This window comes from Camelus dromedarius, chromosome 20 (genome assembly GCF_036321535.1).
Source record: "Camelus dromedarius isolate mCamDro1 chromosome 20, mCamDro1.pat, whole genome shotgun sequence".
Classification (NCBI taxonomy): domain Eukaryota; kingdom Metazoa; phylum Chordata; class Mammalia; order Artiodactyla; family Camelidae; genus Camelus; species Camelus dromedarius.
In genome coordinates this window covers 28,744,152-28,760,889 of record NC_087455.1, presented here as the reverse complement: position 1 = coordinate 28,760,889, position 16,738 = coordinate 28,744,152, and the positions used below count along the sequence as shown (strand labels likewise).

Genomic DNA, 16,738 nt, shown 5'->3' with positions numbered 1-16,738 from the left:
CCCACTGGGGGTTCACCACTCTGCCCGTGTCCTGCTCCAGCTCACTCTGGAGGGCCCTGGTCCCCTAGCCTGGAAGTCACTCTCCCTGGGGCAGGTTGGGCTTGAGGACTCTGACATAGTTGCCAAGGGTGCCATCTCCTGGGGCTTCCAGCACTGGTGCTGCATCTAGCAGCTTCCTGGAAGAGCAGCTCAAGGATGCCTCTGTGTGTCCTGCAGGGACTTCCTCCTGGTTGGCTCTGGGCACAGCTGCTAATATGGGGAAGGGTGGAAGGTATTAGTGTTGCTCTGTGTTCTGGAGCCTTTGACACGCCAAAGCCATCCCCTGCTTCAGGTCAGAGTGGGGACACTGGTTTTCCCCCTCTTTTGTGTATGATCTGAAAGTCAGCCAGGGTCCCTCTGGCCCTGAACCCTCTGTGCATCCCAGGGCATTCCTAGATGCCTAGAGGAGCCTGGCGTTATCAGCAGTCACCTTGGGGCCAAAGCTCCTGGCGTCACAGTTAGTGCAGCTCGTTGGTCCCTCACCATCTCACACAAGCCATTTTCTGCTTCACACCAGCTTGGCCCTGCCATAAACCTCAGCTCATTCTTTGATTTTTATACCAAAAAACAAAAACAGACAATCAAGCAAAAAAACAACAAAAAAACCCCAAAACTGCCATTCATACACGTGATTGGTGAGATGTACTGAACGCTTAGGAGGGGATGGAGGTTTATATCATAGCAGCAGAAATTCATAAAGAGATTGGGCGCTCCTCAGTCTTAAAAATAACCCACTAGCAATTGTATATGCGGCATACAATTTGCAAAGCTGTTTAGCGATGTCTAGCAGAGTTGAACGCATGCATATGCTACACGCTGACCCAGCAATTCCATCCCACAAACATGCTATGAATGTTTACCAAGATGTGTACAAGAATGACCACATGGCCAGAGTCCCAACAACAGCCTCAAGTGAAAATGCCCAAACGCCCATCTATAAATGTCCATCCACAGAGAGAGCGTAAGTAGGTCGTGGTGCATTCACACAAGGGAACGTCATACAATGAGAAGGAGAGAAATACAAATACTGGCAACAGGGAGGCTCACAGCTAGTGTGTTGACTGGGAGGAGTGAGACATGAAAGAGCAGATAGTTTTTAATATATTTCCATTTACATAAAGTTCAATACCAGGCAAAATGAGTTTTGGGTGTTAGAAAGCAGAGGGGAGGCCAATGCTGGAAGCAGGGGCTTCAGGGCTGCCCAGAACGTTCTGCCTCTTGATGGAGGTGCTGGCTACCTACAGGTTCACCTGGTGAAAAGTCACCAGGCTGTACATTTGATTGCTCACTTTTCTATATGTATGCTATTCTTCAATAAAATTTACATTAAATGAAAGAAAGCCCGCCTGTCACTAAGGGATCTCCCACCGGCTGTGTGGTCTTGCTCCTCCCCTCCCCGCCCCGCTCACCTCCTTTAGGCGCCAGGATGCGAGCTGTCTCGCTGCCCTAGCTCCTCTCCCCTCAGGGTTCACTCTCTTGGGCGCCCGTCCTTCACTTACCCTTTTTGACTAAAGAGAATTTCCTCCCCAAAGACAAGCTCTTGCACCCGCTTCTAAGAATGTAATTTTCCCACCTGGAAGGGTTCGGCGGCCTCAGGGAGGGGCCGGCGGCCCGGCAGCGCCGCGTGGTGGTAACGCCTGGAGTTGCAGGGTCATCGTCGGTGCGCCTTCTGCCTCTGGGACTCGCCAGCCAGCCAGCCAGCCAAGAAAAGTGACTTGGCTGCTCTGTGCTGCAGATGCCTCTCCTGTGAAAAAGCGACGACATTAGCACGGACCTCAAAGGGCTGGCTGAGAAGATCAAATGGACAAACACGTGACCAGCACCTAGAATGTCACCTGGACGTGTAGCTATCTCTACTGCTTTGAACCCCTCATCTTAAAGAATCTCTAAGGAGAAGAGCTCCGTTTTTGTTTTGTCTATTACTGTCATGCATCCAGGCCGTCAGTAAGACTCCAATGTGAGTCCATGCAGGGGAGGGGCCGGATGTAGTAGAGACCTAGAACAGAACCCGGCCATAGGCGCCACGCCGCACTCACAGTCCAGCCTTCCCTCCAATCTGAACTTCATACCCCCTCCTCCTCTAGGTGAGTTCTTCCTCAAGAAGCAGATAGACCCTAGCTGGACCCAGCATTCCAGTCCACAAGCTGGGCCAGACCCAACTAAATCCCTAAAAGGGGCCCCAACTTAGCTGAAGCCAGGACCCTGCTACATAGATTTTTAAAATTTCACCTGTAACTAATACATTTCTCTCCATCTTTCTTTTACACACCCACATGCGTGCACACACACATTAGTCACAGCTGGATTTTGAACTTTTAACTTGTCCTACTCTTTTGAGATCCACAGGTGCTATTGACGGTTGGATGTTAACTAGAACAACAAATGAAGGAGGTAATCGGTTCACAGCCCAATAAGACAGAAGCCTCCCCACCTGAGAGACTCGAAGCAGGACCTGGAAGCCATGAAGAACCCAGGGCCCCACAGCCAAGGAGGCTGCCCCACAACGGCCACCTCGATCTCTGAGTTCAAGCTCCCTTAGTCCGGGTCCCCCAGTACCAAAGTCCCAGAAAAGAGAACCTGGCTGCCCAGCCATGCTGGGGTCCTCCCTGTGCAGAAATTTACACCCAGGATGGCAGGCGGGCCTTGTCTTAGTAGGATTTCTGCCAGAGCTTCCCCAGTCTTCCCTTTGATGGGTGGTGTTGAGTCCTTAGAGAAGAGGATCAATGGATGGGCAGACTCCTCAAAAGCTTTATAACAGAGCTCTGAATTGTGAGATGAAGGCGCTGTTTCATGAAAAGCTTAGCTGTTGTGGCTTTGAGGTGCCATGCACTGTGTAACTTCCAGAAGATGAATCAAAGCAGCGATTCTTGACGTATGAGCCCTATGACCTTTTCAGGGGTCCAAGAGGTCCTTCCTTTCCCAGCTATATATTGGTGTAAAGCTGGATTCTCTTTTCTACTTAAAACAAATATATCGCAACAGAAGCTACATCGCAGCAGATTGGAGGCAGAAGGAGATACTTCAGCTATCCTCCATGAAGCTGGACATCAGAAAGACTTGTAAAAATGTAACACAGTGTCCCTGTTCTCAATTTTTTGCTGTTGTTTTGGAAAACACAGTTCCCATAAAAAATGTTACTCTTTAATGGGAAATGTAATGGTTTTACTGTTGTTATTTTAAAATGATTATGTATTTAATAAATGTCTCAGTTTTAATTTCTAGTGTGGTGAGTCTTGATAGACAAAACCCACATAACCAAAGCTCTTTGGGAACCCCAATCATTGAGAGCATAAAGTGGTCCTGAGGCCAAGAAGTTGGGGAACCATGAATGAGAACCAGAAGACGGTCCCACATTCCCTCTCCCTCTGGTCTTCTGTTTCTCCCTCCTCCCTGGGCCTCCTGGCCCACAGCTCAAAGGGGCACTGCGTCTTGGTCTCTCTCCAGCTTCTCCATGGAGAGTCCCACCTTGCTGTCTCTCTGCTGGGCTTCTGCAGGGACTCGAGAAAGAGTCAGGGATCTGAATGTACCTCAGGTCCTGAGAGCTCTCCCTGGAGACCTGAGTCAGACTGAACACTAGGTAAAAAGATGATTTTGCATTTCACGTTCTCTGGTTACGAGCAACCCCCGCTGGGGTGAAAGAACCCACCCACTGGGCCAGGAGCCCAGGCAGGAAGACTTGGGTCTCTTCGAGGGTGTGTTTTGCTTTGAATGCATCTTCTTTGATAACAATTGACAAAAAAAGTTCTGGCTTCTCTGCAAAATGAGCCGTCCATGCTATGGGAAAGAATTCTTGGTAAGAAATATGACTTTGGGAGAGAGGAAGACTTCTCTGGCTGAAGGAAGCAAGAGGGTTTCAATCAGTCACTGAAGATGCACTCAGGAAGCAGCCCCACGCACTACAAGGCGGGGCTCGGGGTGCCCCAGGGAGGGAAAGCGCACTACTCCACTTGAACAACAAAATATGCAGCAGATCAAGCGACGCGTGTGTGGATAATGACCGAAGCAGGAAACCCGGAAGTCCTAATGTTCAGATCCAATTCTTCCTTCATCTTTAAGGCAAGAATAAAGAGAAATTTCCTTCTCAAGAAACCCTGACGGGGTAAGTAAAGAAAAGCAGGAATTTCTTGGAAGGATATGGAGGAACTGAGAGACCCAAGGGAAAGCTGAAGAACCAACTTGCAAACAACAGAACAAGGCAGTAATTAAGGTGCAGGGTCTTCAGGGCCCACTGTCAGGATGAATCATCTTCAGTCTCTGAAGAAAGATTAAATTCCCAGAAGAGAGTCGGACTGGCCAGCTTTGGATACCTGCCTGCCTCTTGCCTGGGCAACTTTATTGAGAGTGCCTAATGGCGGAGGGCATGGTAGGAGGGGAGATGGTTATTTTACCAAAAGAGGGTGCCAGGAATGATGGTAGGACAAACGTTAGACGTCCATTACAGGAAGACTCCCCCAGTGGCAAGCCTGCCCAGAGAGATGGCCCTGAAGCCCACCTGGATTTCAGAGGCAGAGGCCGGAGGTGGGCTTAGCTGTTCGGTGCAAAGCTGACAGTGTGGCAGAGAGCACATTGCCAAAAGTGTTTCATTATAAAATTGATGATATCCTCATTGAAAAGACTAAGAAATCACAGAAAAGTCTAGAAAAGAGAATTTCAAAAGTCACCTACAATTCATTCCACTCCTGGGAGTAACCACAGTTAACATCTGAAGGTGTTTTTCTCCTTCTGTAGATTCTTGTTAACATATTTGAGGACCCATCGTGTGTCTGGCTCTGGATTCAATGTTTAAGCAACACCTATTAATCCAACAGGTGCTGGAGGAGTATCTTTGTAGCATTGGCCTAGTAAATGACTTGCCCCATAGCTAGCCTACCTGGTGGAAAAGGCAGAGACCCTTTCGGGCTCATTGTTCCACCCACAATGGGGACCACGCATCCACTTTGCCCAGGTTGGCAAGTTGCCCTCCATCCCATAGGAGGTTCTATCTGGGCACCAGCCAAGGTGGGTGGGAGCTTCCGCAGACATGGTTCTATGTGAAGAAGGGCCCCCATCTCCACTTTAGAGCCCATGGAAGCTCCTTGTGTTTATGCTTCAGGGAACTGTGACTGTAGATCATTCCTGTGGGTTTCTGCAGGTTCTGTGAATTCTACATTGTCCTTCTGACATGAATAGATCACATTTCCGCCTGATCTTTAAAGATGACACTACCTTTGTTAAGTCATTTGAAATGATGTCAAGAATATTCTTCATAAGTAAGCCAGAAAGAAAAAGAAAAATACCATATGATATCATTTATATGTGGAATCTAAAAAAAAAAGACAAACAACTTATTTGCAAAACAGAAACAGACTCTCAGACATACAGAACAAACTTGTGGTTAGGCGGACGGGGTGGGAGAGGATAAATTGGGAGTTAGAGATGTGCAGATACTAACTGATACATATAGAATACATAAACAACAAGTTCATGCTGTATGGTGCAGGGAATGATATTCTATGTGTTATGGTAACTTACGGTGAAAAAGAATATGAAAACGAATATATGTATGTTCCCGTATGACTGAAGCATTGTGCTGTACACCAGAAATTGACACAACATTGTAAACTGACTATGATTCAATTAAAAAATATATATATATACACACAAAAAAAGAGAACATGTTTCATGATAAAGAGTGAAATTCCTAGGAGGAGGGGATTGTGGGAGGATCCGAGTTAAAATGAAGCCATAACCACCTTCATAAAGTGCCATGTAATACAGATGTTGTGTACTTAAATTCCTGAACTTGTATATTTAAGAATCTAAAACTGAGAGCTTGCTTGTTTTAACCTTTCCTGACATTTGCTAAGGGATGGAATTTATGGTGATGAAGAGTTCAGAAGTCCATCACCTGGAGCTGGAGAAATCTCTACAACTCGGGCAGTGAAGCCTCAGGAAGAGCTAGCTACATTCCTATTCACAGAGTCTGCTCTTAGGATTGGATGCACTCACTCTTGAAAGACTCAAGCATTTGTCCGTAGAGAAGTATTATTCATCTTTGTTTTTTAACTCATCCCATGTGACTCAGCTTCCAGCCTCCCATTCTCACATCTCCAGGGAAATCTGTTTTCTCTACTAAAACCCTTTATCTGCAAGGAAAGGGGATCCCGAGGCCAAGACTGGGGGGCGCTGGGCTTGGTCTAGTGATACACAAGCGGCCACAGCGCAGGGGGCTCATACCACTCTGATTATTCCTTCCACGAGCTCCTGCTCTTCCCTCATGTCTTGTTATGGCTTCTCAGGGGTCTGCCTCAGCCCACTTCTTTTTTCAGTCTATTCCTCCTCCTGAATGATCTTGCCTGCTCCAGGGTTCCAACTCTCTAGGGAATTGTGGCTCCTGAATTCATATCTCTAGCCCAGCTTTCTCTCAAGTTCCAGACCCCCTTATCCACAGGCTATTCCCCATTTCTACCTTAAAACTGTCACTAGCACCTCAAGCCCAGCATGTCCTCCAAACTTGGTCTTCTTCCTGTATTTCTTATCTCGGTCAATGGCACCATGACGCTGTCAAGCTAGAGACCTACAAGTGATCACAGGCTCCTCCCTCACACCAGCCTCATTCTGTTCACTAAATTCTGTTTAGTTTACTCATTTGGTCACTCAGTGAATCAATGTTAAGCTCTTACTCTGTGCCAGGCATTGTGTTGGGTATCTAATGCTGAGCAAAAATGGGTCTCTGACCTCACGGGGCTTATGGTCTAGGTGGGGAAACAGACAAACAATGTTATGAAAGAAATAGGCAGCGTTATGAGTGTTTAGTCTGGGAGACAGGGAAGGCCTTGAAGGAGGGACACTGAAGAGGGGATCTAGAGAACACCTTAGGAGTTACCTAGATAAAGGGCTGGGGTGGGGGGTTCAGGTTCTAAGAACAACGTGCGCACAAGTCCTGAGTGAGGTGGGATGAGAGAGCCAAGAAAGCCTCCGTGGCTCAAGTGTAATGATTACGGGAACAATGATGAGAGAGGAAACTGGAGAGGTGGGCAGAGGCCCTGCTGTTCTGCACCTTGTAAGGACGTTGCCCTTCTTCTAAGAGGACAGAGAAGGCTGAAGACTTCTAGCAGGGGGCTGGGGGCGGGGTAGAGTTGAGGGGTAACAGATGTCTATGTGAAAATCACTCTGGCTACAACATGGAGAGTGGACTGGGTGGGGCCTGAATGGACTGGCTTCTTTCTTGCCCTCATATAGCCACGGTCCACAGTCCAGAATCTGGCTGTCTCTTGCCTTCCAGCAGAAGAAACTGCTACTATTGTCCCCTTACACTGTACCTTCAGTGTGGCTGTTGGACTTACTTTTCAATGTCTCAACAGAAAAGACAATCAGTGATTCTTCACTGTGCTCAGAATAAAGTTCAAACTCCTTAGCTGGCCCACAAGTCCAGACAAACCTGGCCCCTGTCTCCCTCCCCAGTGTCACATCCAACCATTTGTCCTCAGGTGCCCTATGCCTTAGTCCACTAACAGGGGACTCAAGGGGTGGAGAGCAGTCTGAGGGGGAAGGCCCAAGGCAACAGCAGTATCCGAGCCAGGGCTGAGGCTGAGCCCCAGGTCCAGCGTGGTGAGCTGGCTGAGAGCACAGAAAACTGGCCCAAGTCGGGGTTGCACACACTTGGCTTCAACTTCAGGCAGTGACTGTAAGAGCATCAAGGACCAGCCCTTGGGAAGCACTTGGGGACAAGGCATCCGGAGGCTTAGATGTAAGACCAGACGTGTAGTTTCTGGGAGGTGGGGACTGAGGACAGGACCGTGAGCATTGAGAGAAGGGAACTTAAGAGTAGGACCCCGGCTGCTGGAGAACTGAGGTTTCAGGATAGCCAGGATGCCAGCTAATAAGGAAGGAGCTCAGAAGGTCAAGAACAAAGGCTGACTTGAGGATGGCCTGGTCAGGAGAACCATGGGAAAGCTCTTTACATTCTACCCATCAGGGGAAGAGGAGCCAGAACGAACCCTTGAGTATGAGGGACAAGGGTCTAGGTGTGTCAAAGCAAGGCTGGAGCTGGAAGGACCCAGGGAAAGGGGCCAGGTGGCGCCTCCTGTCCCCGACTCTAAGATCTTCATGGCTGTGGCTGGTCCCCGGGGCCTGCACTCGTGGAGAACAATCAGTTTCAACCCAGTGAACCCCAAAGAGCTGTGATGGCTTGGGGGACCCACCCCACCTCACAGTGAATGAAATCTCAGCATGAGTATGGCTCTGAGAGCAGCTCTGCAACTCTAAGGAGGGTCTCTGGAGACCATGACTGTGCCCAGTTCACACGGCAACCAAAAGACTATGACATACTTAGAGGGCGGTGAGGTCACAGAGCACAAGCTTTAAAGTAGGCGAATCATGTGTGCCTCATTTATTTTTAAAAGAAACTTCTGAGAAGAGCTCAGAACAATTTTTTCCCCTGAGTGCCATTTCCCAAAGGTACTCACAGCACAATAAGGTGTGACCGTAATGGCTGCACTGAGTTGTCTTCTGGACAGTGTGAGAAGGGACATAAAGAAGGTGGACAGGGAGCTGCGGCAGCTGAGATGCATCGACGAGCTGGGCGCGCGCTGCCTGTGCGACCTGTACATGCACCCCTACTGCTGCTGCGACCTGCACCCCTACCCGTACTGCCTGTGCTACTCGAAGCGGGCGCGCTCCTGCGGCCTGTGCGACCTCTACCCGTGCTGCCTGTGCGATGTCAAGCTGTACTGCCTTCGGCCGTCTCTGAGAAGCCTGGAGAGGAAAGCCATTCGAGCCATAGAAGATGAAAAGAGAGAGCTTGCCAAGTAAGAGAACGTCCCGAGAGGTTTACAGCCAGGGTACCAGCCTCCTCAGTTGGAAGGGGGTTGCGGGGGGTGTGTGACAATCAACAGCTGAACAAAGTTGTAGTGGGTTGAAGGTAACGACCCTGGTGACTTAGCAAAGATGTAAGAAAAGAAGAGTAAACAGGTTCATGATGGGAACTGTGAGATTCTCTAAAGACAATGTAATGATCTCGATTGGCAAGGCTGTTTTTGGCTTATAGCAGGAGTGCCAACATGATAAATAATGTGGCTCTAATGAGGGAAAGAAACAGGGTGTGTCATTAAAAAGCTATTGGAAGCAGCAAACTAAACATTTTTTCTGGTTATGAGGAAAGTGATTTGAGTATATTTTGGCTTACAGAAATGACTACAGGAGAAGTAATAATAATTGATCAAATCCTTAATGTTTGCCAGAGGCTTTAACAGGGGAGCAAATTGAACAACAGAGGCATTTCTTTGGTTTTGTAGGAAATCCTTTCTCCTATTCCCCAACTCCAGACGACTTAACATTCATCTGGAATTGGGTTTATTATCTGCCTCCCCCTTCAACTGTAGTAAAGATTGTGCAAATAAACGACAGAACTGAGAGTCGTAGTTTTCAGAATAGAGTTGAAAAGTTTTTAATTGAATTGGGTAATTTTAAATGCACTTTAATATTTTTTGGTTTTGATCGCATTTTATTTTTTGCCTGAGAAAGCTTTCTTTTTCTAACTTCCTACATATGCCATTTAGTCTGTTACTATGATGGAAAAAAAAATGGTTGAAAGCACTGTCCCCTGGTTAAATAAAATATGGTACATCTATACATTGGGATGATACATAGATGTAAAAAGAACCAATAAAGCATTTTAAGTATTGATATATTAAGTGAAAAAAAGCAAGGTGCAGAAAAATTACTTAAAATGCTACTATTTTCTAACAGACACAAATAGATGATCTTTTTCATTGAAATTTATTTGACATATAACATTGTGTAAATTTAAGGTGTATAATGTTAATTTGATACATTTTATATATTGCAATGATTGCTGTTGTAGCAATAATTAGCACCTCTATTGTGTTACATAATTATCATTTTTTAGTGGTTGTAATAATTAAGTTCTAGTCTCTTAGCAAGTTTGATGATTATAATACAATATTTGTTGTCTATATTCACTACACTGTGTATTAGATCTCTAAGACTTACTAGTTATTGCCAGTTTGTATCCTTAAAGAACATGCTTCCTATCCCAATGATAGATTAATAGATTAGATGACAGATAAATAGATGAGAGAAAGAATAGATGATGGATGGATGAATGGATGGATGGATGGCGGGGAGAGAGAGGGAGAGAATGAGGTCGTTGACAACAGTGACAGTGACATTTCACTGGAAAGAGCAACAGGGCAATTATTGTCCACGTCATTAGTCACCAAAGGTCAGGAATGGACCTCCCTCAATACTCTGAGATGTGGTATTACCAGTGAACTCATCTACACTCAGTCTGAATGAATTTTAACTTTTATTCCTTCGAGTATCAAGTTACATAAATGTCACACACTGTGAGTCAGGTATTCTTTTTCAAACACTTGGTTTAAATGAAGGGTTACTTGTGAGCAGATCTGTGTCCATTCTCCCTGTGCCTCTGAAACTCAAATACCCTTGATCCAAGTCCACTCAGCTTGGTCTCCTGGCTGTCCCCACTCTCTGGACTCTCCAGGTGAGCTCTTGACCACCTGAGGGCCCTCTGCCTGCTCCAGGAATCCCTACTTAATGACATGCTGCAGAAACAACTTCAAGCTTAATTCTTCACAGTGTGGTTTGTACAAGAGGTAATGTTTTCTATGGTTTGTGATGCTTTTCCTGACAACGTCTAGATTTTTGCTGATTTTTTTTTTCTGTGCCTGCAAGCAGTTTATGAACCTGGTGACGTCTTTACATTAATTCCCGGATCTCTGAACTGATAACTCTGAGACCATTCTAGAAACGACCTCAGGCTTGCCCTCTCGTGCCTCCCCCCAGCCACTTTTCCTCCCATTCACACCACCTCAGGAAACCCTCCTGTGCTCTGTTTCTGGCAGTTTGACATTTCACTAGCCTTAAAAGCTTAGTGTCACCTGCAAACCTAAATATACAAATTTCTGAATATGGATGAAAATGTTAAATCCTGATCCAGCTCCAACCCTAGATGACTCTCACAATTAATTTTTTTTCCAGCAAAATGCCTCTTTTTTTCCCCTTATCTCTCGGCTAGCTCCTAATCCCTGACTAAATAGAGCCAGAAATATCACATTGGTTTAATTTTTTTAAAACAATCTTTGGCATGAAATCTTGCCCAAGGCTTTCAGAGTTTAGAAATCATATTCACATGACCTTTTACTCCTTAAAGACAAAGCTAGCAGTTTGGTTAGGCTATGACATGTCCTTTCAGATGCCAGCCTATGTTGTCCAGAAGGCTTTTTACCAAAGATTCCCTGGTCTGTAGTTGCCATGGTCCCATTGGAATTGTTTTTCTATGTGAGAATCTATCCCCTCTGACTTTGGGTGTTCCTTTAATAACTGGTCAGAAGGTTTGGCTGACTGTATAATTCCTCCCGAGAGTTTCTAGAGCCTTGCTAAGTGTAAGTTATTTGATTGGGGTCTGTGTGTGTGTGTGTGTGTGTGTGTGTATGAACGCTTGTGTGTGTTGTGTTTTTTTAGACCAGATACAAAAGGTCCAATTCATTTCCATTGTTTACTGAGCAGCTGCTTCAAAAGATACCTTAGCAGTATCTTCATTACTAGAAACTCAAGTAAGTATTTTTGTTTCTTGAGCTTTTTTGTTATTTTTTTCCCTCCCCAAATTGCCTTTTGCACTCCAAGCACTAGGCTTGTCCCTGACTCTCCCTTCCTTTTCTGGATTGAGAGAGACTGAGGGGACTGAATCTGGTTTCCTTTGTAAGAAGCCATGTGACCAGCCTGATGGAAGTTTGCACCTAACTGACCACCATACCATGGGCTTGCGGGCCTCAGTACTCCAGTGGCAGAGGCAAAGCCAGCCCCTCCTCAACCCTGCCCTCGGGAGCTGATTATCTGATTACCTGGCCTGCGTCAGAGCGGCTCTGACACCTGGCCCCAGTCCTTGTGGGCAAATGAACCCTGGTGGGCCATTGGCGCCTAGGAACGCCCCGGGCGCCACCCCCGCACCCTTGCTGGTGCCCGAATCTCCTCCTGAGACTGCGTCCGTCCACTCATCTGAGGACCCGTGGTTGGCCTGCAGCTCAAGGAGGAATTTCCTCCTCAACCCCCACACAAGGGGCACCATCTCCTGAAAAGTTAAAAAATCTGCCCTCTCATTTCTTGCTTCTGCGTCACGCTCTGAATCACTCTCAGGGGGAGGCCGGTGACCATCAGCCCTCAGGGTGAGTTCTTTGTGGCTTAGCAGTGCCTCCCCAGGCCTTTAGCCCTCAGGGAACTCCATCCAGCTTCCATCCTCTGACCCACAGGTGGGGGCATAGTGACACCGAGGGAAGCCCACAGAGAGGAGGAACCTGGGGGCTTTCCCCTGGCGGAAGGCTGGCTTTCCCACCGAGAGGGAGTCGCTGTTGCCCTCTGTGTCCCTAAGCCCTGGGAGCAAGTTGGCTCCTCACAGGTGTTCAGGTGCACCTGTGTTGTGCTGCGCTGCTCCTGCTGAGTGACATCTTTCTCCGGCCTCATCCAAAAGTCAGGAGGAGAGAGACAAGACAAGAGGAAAAGGGAAGAGAAGAAAGGAGAGAGTGGGAAAGATTCAACCGAGTTGGATGGGTCTTTGGCAGGGTCTAGATTAGGGGAAAAAGTAAAGTACTCCAAGGATAACTAGAGGAAAGCCTGCCTCCTTTTGCGGCAGAGTAGAGACGGGCAGTTTCGTCATACTCGTTATTTGTCACCTGGCTGAAACTGATTCGTACCTTTGTGAAGACAGCTGGCGATCTCGCTCACCTTTGCTGCGGCAGAAGCACATGCAGAAGCCTGGTTGTCCGTTCGGGTGAAATTCAGCTCCCTCAGGAGAAGAGGTGACAGCCCGCGAGGCAGATGGACAGCGCTGCCCACTCGCTTTCCCAGCTTTCCCAAGAGGCTTCTGCCACCAACCAAAGGGGCTGACTTGCCTGTTCACTGTGACCGAACTCCACCCTCTTGATAACAAGAATAGCAGTCCATCTCCCTTTGCCCAGAACCCCACAAGCCAGGGAAAACCGCATGTGGGGTGACAGGTACATTGATGGGCAGGAGTTAGGCTGTGAGTTCAAAGTTAAATCTGACAGGTAAAACACGGCGCCTGCAGTTTCTCCTAAACCCATGCATCCCTACCAATAACCCCTGAACTGGAAGCAAAAGGAAGAAGAAACCTGACCTGGCCAAGACTTTGTGGGCGACTTCCTAAAGACCCACATTTATGAGACCTCCGTGCAGCTGCTGCAGGGACAAGGTGGCCAGAGTGACAGAAATAGAGGAAGAGGAGGCATCTAAGCAAAACGAAGACAAAAACAAAGAACACATGAAATTATACTCCAAGACTCAGATTGCTAAGAGGAGGAGATGCATCTGGGAGTGGCGTGGCTTGTAGGTCTGGCTCCCAGATCCATCTCCTTCAGAAGGCAAGGGGGCTCTGTTGGGACCAGCCACAGCAGAAATCATGGTCTCTAGCATCCCGCTGGGGATCCTCGGCTCTTCTTGGTGAGGCCCAGCCTCATCTCCTGTTGGAGGGTCTGAGCTGAACAGAACTTGGACTCTCAGCCCACACCCACCACATGGGAGGTTCACGAGAGACCCGGGAGCACCCGTTCTGCTTTGTGCTTCACTCTTGGCTTTGGCTGTTCAGGCTTCACGCCTGCAGTCCATCCAGAGAAGGCACAGTGCGTCTCTGTAAGCTGATCTCTGCCCATCCAGGGAGATAGGGTGCTTTTTCTTCTGTTTCTTGTGCAGAGGTAAAGATTTTAGAGAAAGTCCAGTTTTCTTCCTTTCTTCTTAGCATGGCCCACAGGTACCCTGGCACCTGTACCAGGGCATGAAAGATGTCTGGGCCTCACTTCACTGGAGGAACCTGGGGTAGAAATGGGGCTGAATGACCCTCACAGTCATCTGGGGCCCTTGGTATCCTCCAGGACAGCGTTCTAGTTGATTATTCTTAATTAGCCACTAAAAGCCTTGGTTTGTAACCTTCTGTACAAGGGCTCATGCTGTTGTTAAACCAATCATGTTAGGTGTTATCGAGTGAAAAACACAATTCAAAGCAACAAGTATAGCATGATTTTATAGGAATACACACAAAACTCTATATATGTGTGTGGAAATACACACACACACAAGAAAGTCTAACACCAAATGTTAAATGTTATATAGGATTTACAGGTATTTTTTAAAATATCCCATCTTTTTGATTATTTATATTTTCTGAGTTTTCTGTAATTAACTTGTATAACTTATGTAACAAAAAGAAGAAATTACATAAACAAAATTCCGCATAGAAAGCAAGAATTAAAAATGTATCTCAGACCCATCATCCAATCAGAGTCCAGACTCCTCAAACTGGGAAGCACACAGGCCAAGACCTCCCTTTGGAGGCCAAGAGATGCAAGATTTGCCAGGAGTGTCTCTTAGAAAACAGATTTTTGTTTAAATTTTGTTTAGGAAGAAAGTGGGCCCCAAGCAGGCCCCGGGCACGCAGGGCTGAAGCCAGGCCACCGAGGCTGAGTCCACCGAGAGCTCAGGCCTCCAGCAGCCCTGTGATGTAGCTACTGTTACCTATCTCCATTTTACAAATGAGGAAACTGAGGCACGGAGAGGTTAAGGGGCCTGCCCAAGGTTCCACAACTAATAAGACGAGGAGCTGGGATTTAAATGCAAGAGAAAGTGGTGATCATTTTGTAATGCATAGAAATATCAAATCACTATGTCGTGTGCCAGGAACTAACATACTGTTGTAGGTCAATTGTATTTCAAAAAAACCCAATCAAACTACCAAACAAACTGACAGAAAAAGAGATGAGACTTGCGGTTATCACAGGTTGGGATGGGGCAGGGATGATTGGATGGAGGTGGTCAAAATGTTCAAACGTCCCGTCATAAGAAAAATGAGTACTAGGGATGCAACATAGGTGAATAATTCGCGGTGCTGTAGGTTATATAGGAAAGTTAAGAGAATACATCCTACGCATTCTCATCACAAAGAAAAAATAATTTTTTATTTAATTTTGTATCTGTGTGCGATGGTGGATGTTCACTAAACTTAACTGCAATGATCATTTCATGAGGTATGTAAGTCAAATCATCATGCTGTACACCTTACACTTATACAGTGCAGTCAATCATATCTCAGTAAAACTGGAGGGAAAAAGGAAAAATTAAATTAAAAATTAATAAACAAAAGAGAAAGATCTGGAAGGCCAAGCAGCCATCCGTTGTTAGCAGGGGTTTACCCGTGGGAGTGTGATTTACAGGGGAGGATGCTCATGTTCCACTTTACACACCTCTGTAAGGTTTAACTTTTCACAATGACTAGTGTTTACTCTTGCTCTTTAGGAAAAAAAAAAAAAAAACAGGGGTCAAAATATTGCCTGTCAAGCTGTGTCTGAGTTCTGAGGTCTGAGCTTCTTCCTCCCACCCTTTCCTCTTCCTAAACTCCAGATTGAGAAGAACAACAAATAGAATTCTGGCCTCCTCATGCTGTAGCAGTAACATTTTAGGATCGGTGAACGTGTGTGGCTTTGAACCTGATCAAGTCAAGGTTCGAGTGAAGGACGGAAAGGTGTGTGTGTCAGCCGAGCGCGAGAACAGATACGACTGCCTGGGATCAAAAAAGTACAGCTACATGAACATCTGCAAGGAGTTCAGCTTGCCCCCGTGTGTGGACGAGAAGGACGTGACCTACTCCTACGGGCTGGGCAGCTGCGTCAAGATCGAGTCTCCCTGCTACCCTTGCACTTCCCCCTGCAACCCCTGCAACCCCTGCAGCCCCTGCAACCCCTGCAGCCCCTGTAGCCCCTGCAACCCGTGTGACCCCTGCAACCCATGCTACCCCTGTGGGAGCCGGTTTTCCTGTAGGAAGATGATTTTGTAAAGTGTAGGAACCCAGGACTTAGGAGAATTCAATTAACCAGCCAGGCAGCTCTTCTAGTGTTTCTCTCCCCCTGCCCATGGCCCGTGTTATTCAAGAACGTAGGAAACTGAATACATAACTGCAATCCACTGGTGGTGTGTGCAAGTCTTTTGGTTCAACCCCCTGCAGAGCCTCTGCCTGGTTAGGGGGCATTGGAAGAATGACTGGATGGGAACCAGAAGATGAATGGTGAGACCTGGCCTCCCATGTGCTCCTCCTCCCGTGTCCACACCCCGCGACCGCCAAATCCCGGGAAAAGATACTTTTGAGGAGGGCATCTCTAGATATTTTTTCCAAATGATTCCATGACATGACCTAGCCCAGAAACCAGACAGTCAAAGCAGAAACTGAGACTAGCTGGGGTTGAAGGCAAGTGTTTTTGCAAAGCTTTGGCAATGGGGACAACTGGAGAGAAATGCCTCCGCAAGTGACATGTGGTTGGGGTTTGACTGGGGCAACGATCAGAGTACAGAAGTACATGGCAGGGAGCATGCTCCCTGACGGAGGGCGGGGTGGCCATCCAGCCTGTCATGTCTCAACATTCTTGTGATCTGGGGAAGTGGCCAGCTCTGGGTCAGGGCGGTTTGCCACCTCCTCAGGATTTATTTTAACTGTTGGCTTTTCTCAATTCCTAAAACTACTTTTAGGCACAGAAGTTCAGTTCAAAGTTCCTGAATGGCAAAGTACAGCTTTCACAAAGTGATAGCGTGGTTCACATGCACTTGGAATCCTCGTGGACACGACCCATGAGTCATCCTCGACCACCAAGACAGAAATAAGTGCAAAGGAAGCAGGTGA

The 16,738-nt window shown here is 47.1% G+C and overlaps 1 protein-coding gene across 1 annotated transcript; it reads left to right on the top strand.

Annotated features, from left to right (window-relative positions):
• The first annotated feature begins 8,369 nt into the window (after positions 1-8,369).
• On the top strand, positions 8,370-16,029 carry ODF1 (outer dense fiber of sperm tails 1). Its single transcript, XM_010981875.3, has 2 exons — positions 8,370-8,828; positions 15,469-16,029. Exons 1-2 carry the CDS (start codon positions 8,509-8,511, stop codon positions 15,899-15,901), a joined length of 753 nt encoding a protein of 250 aa, XP_010980177.1. The 5' UTR covers positions 8,370-8,508; the 3' UTR covers positions 15,902-16,029.
• The last annotated feature ends 709 nt before the right edge of the window (positions 16,030-16,738 follow it).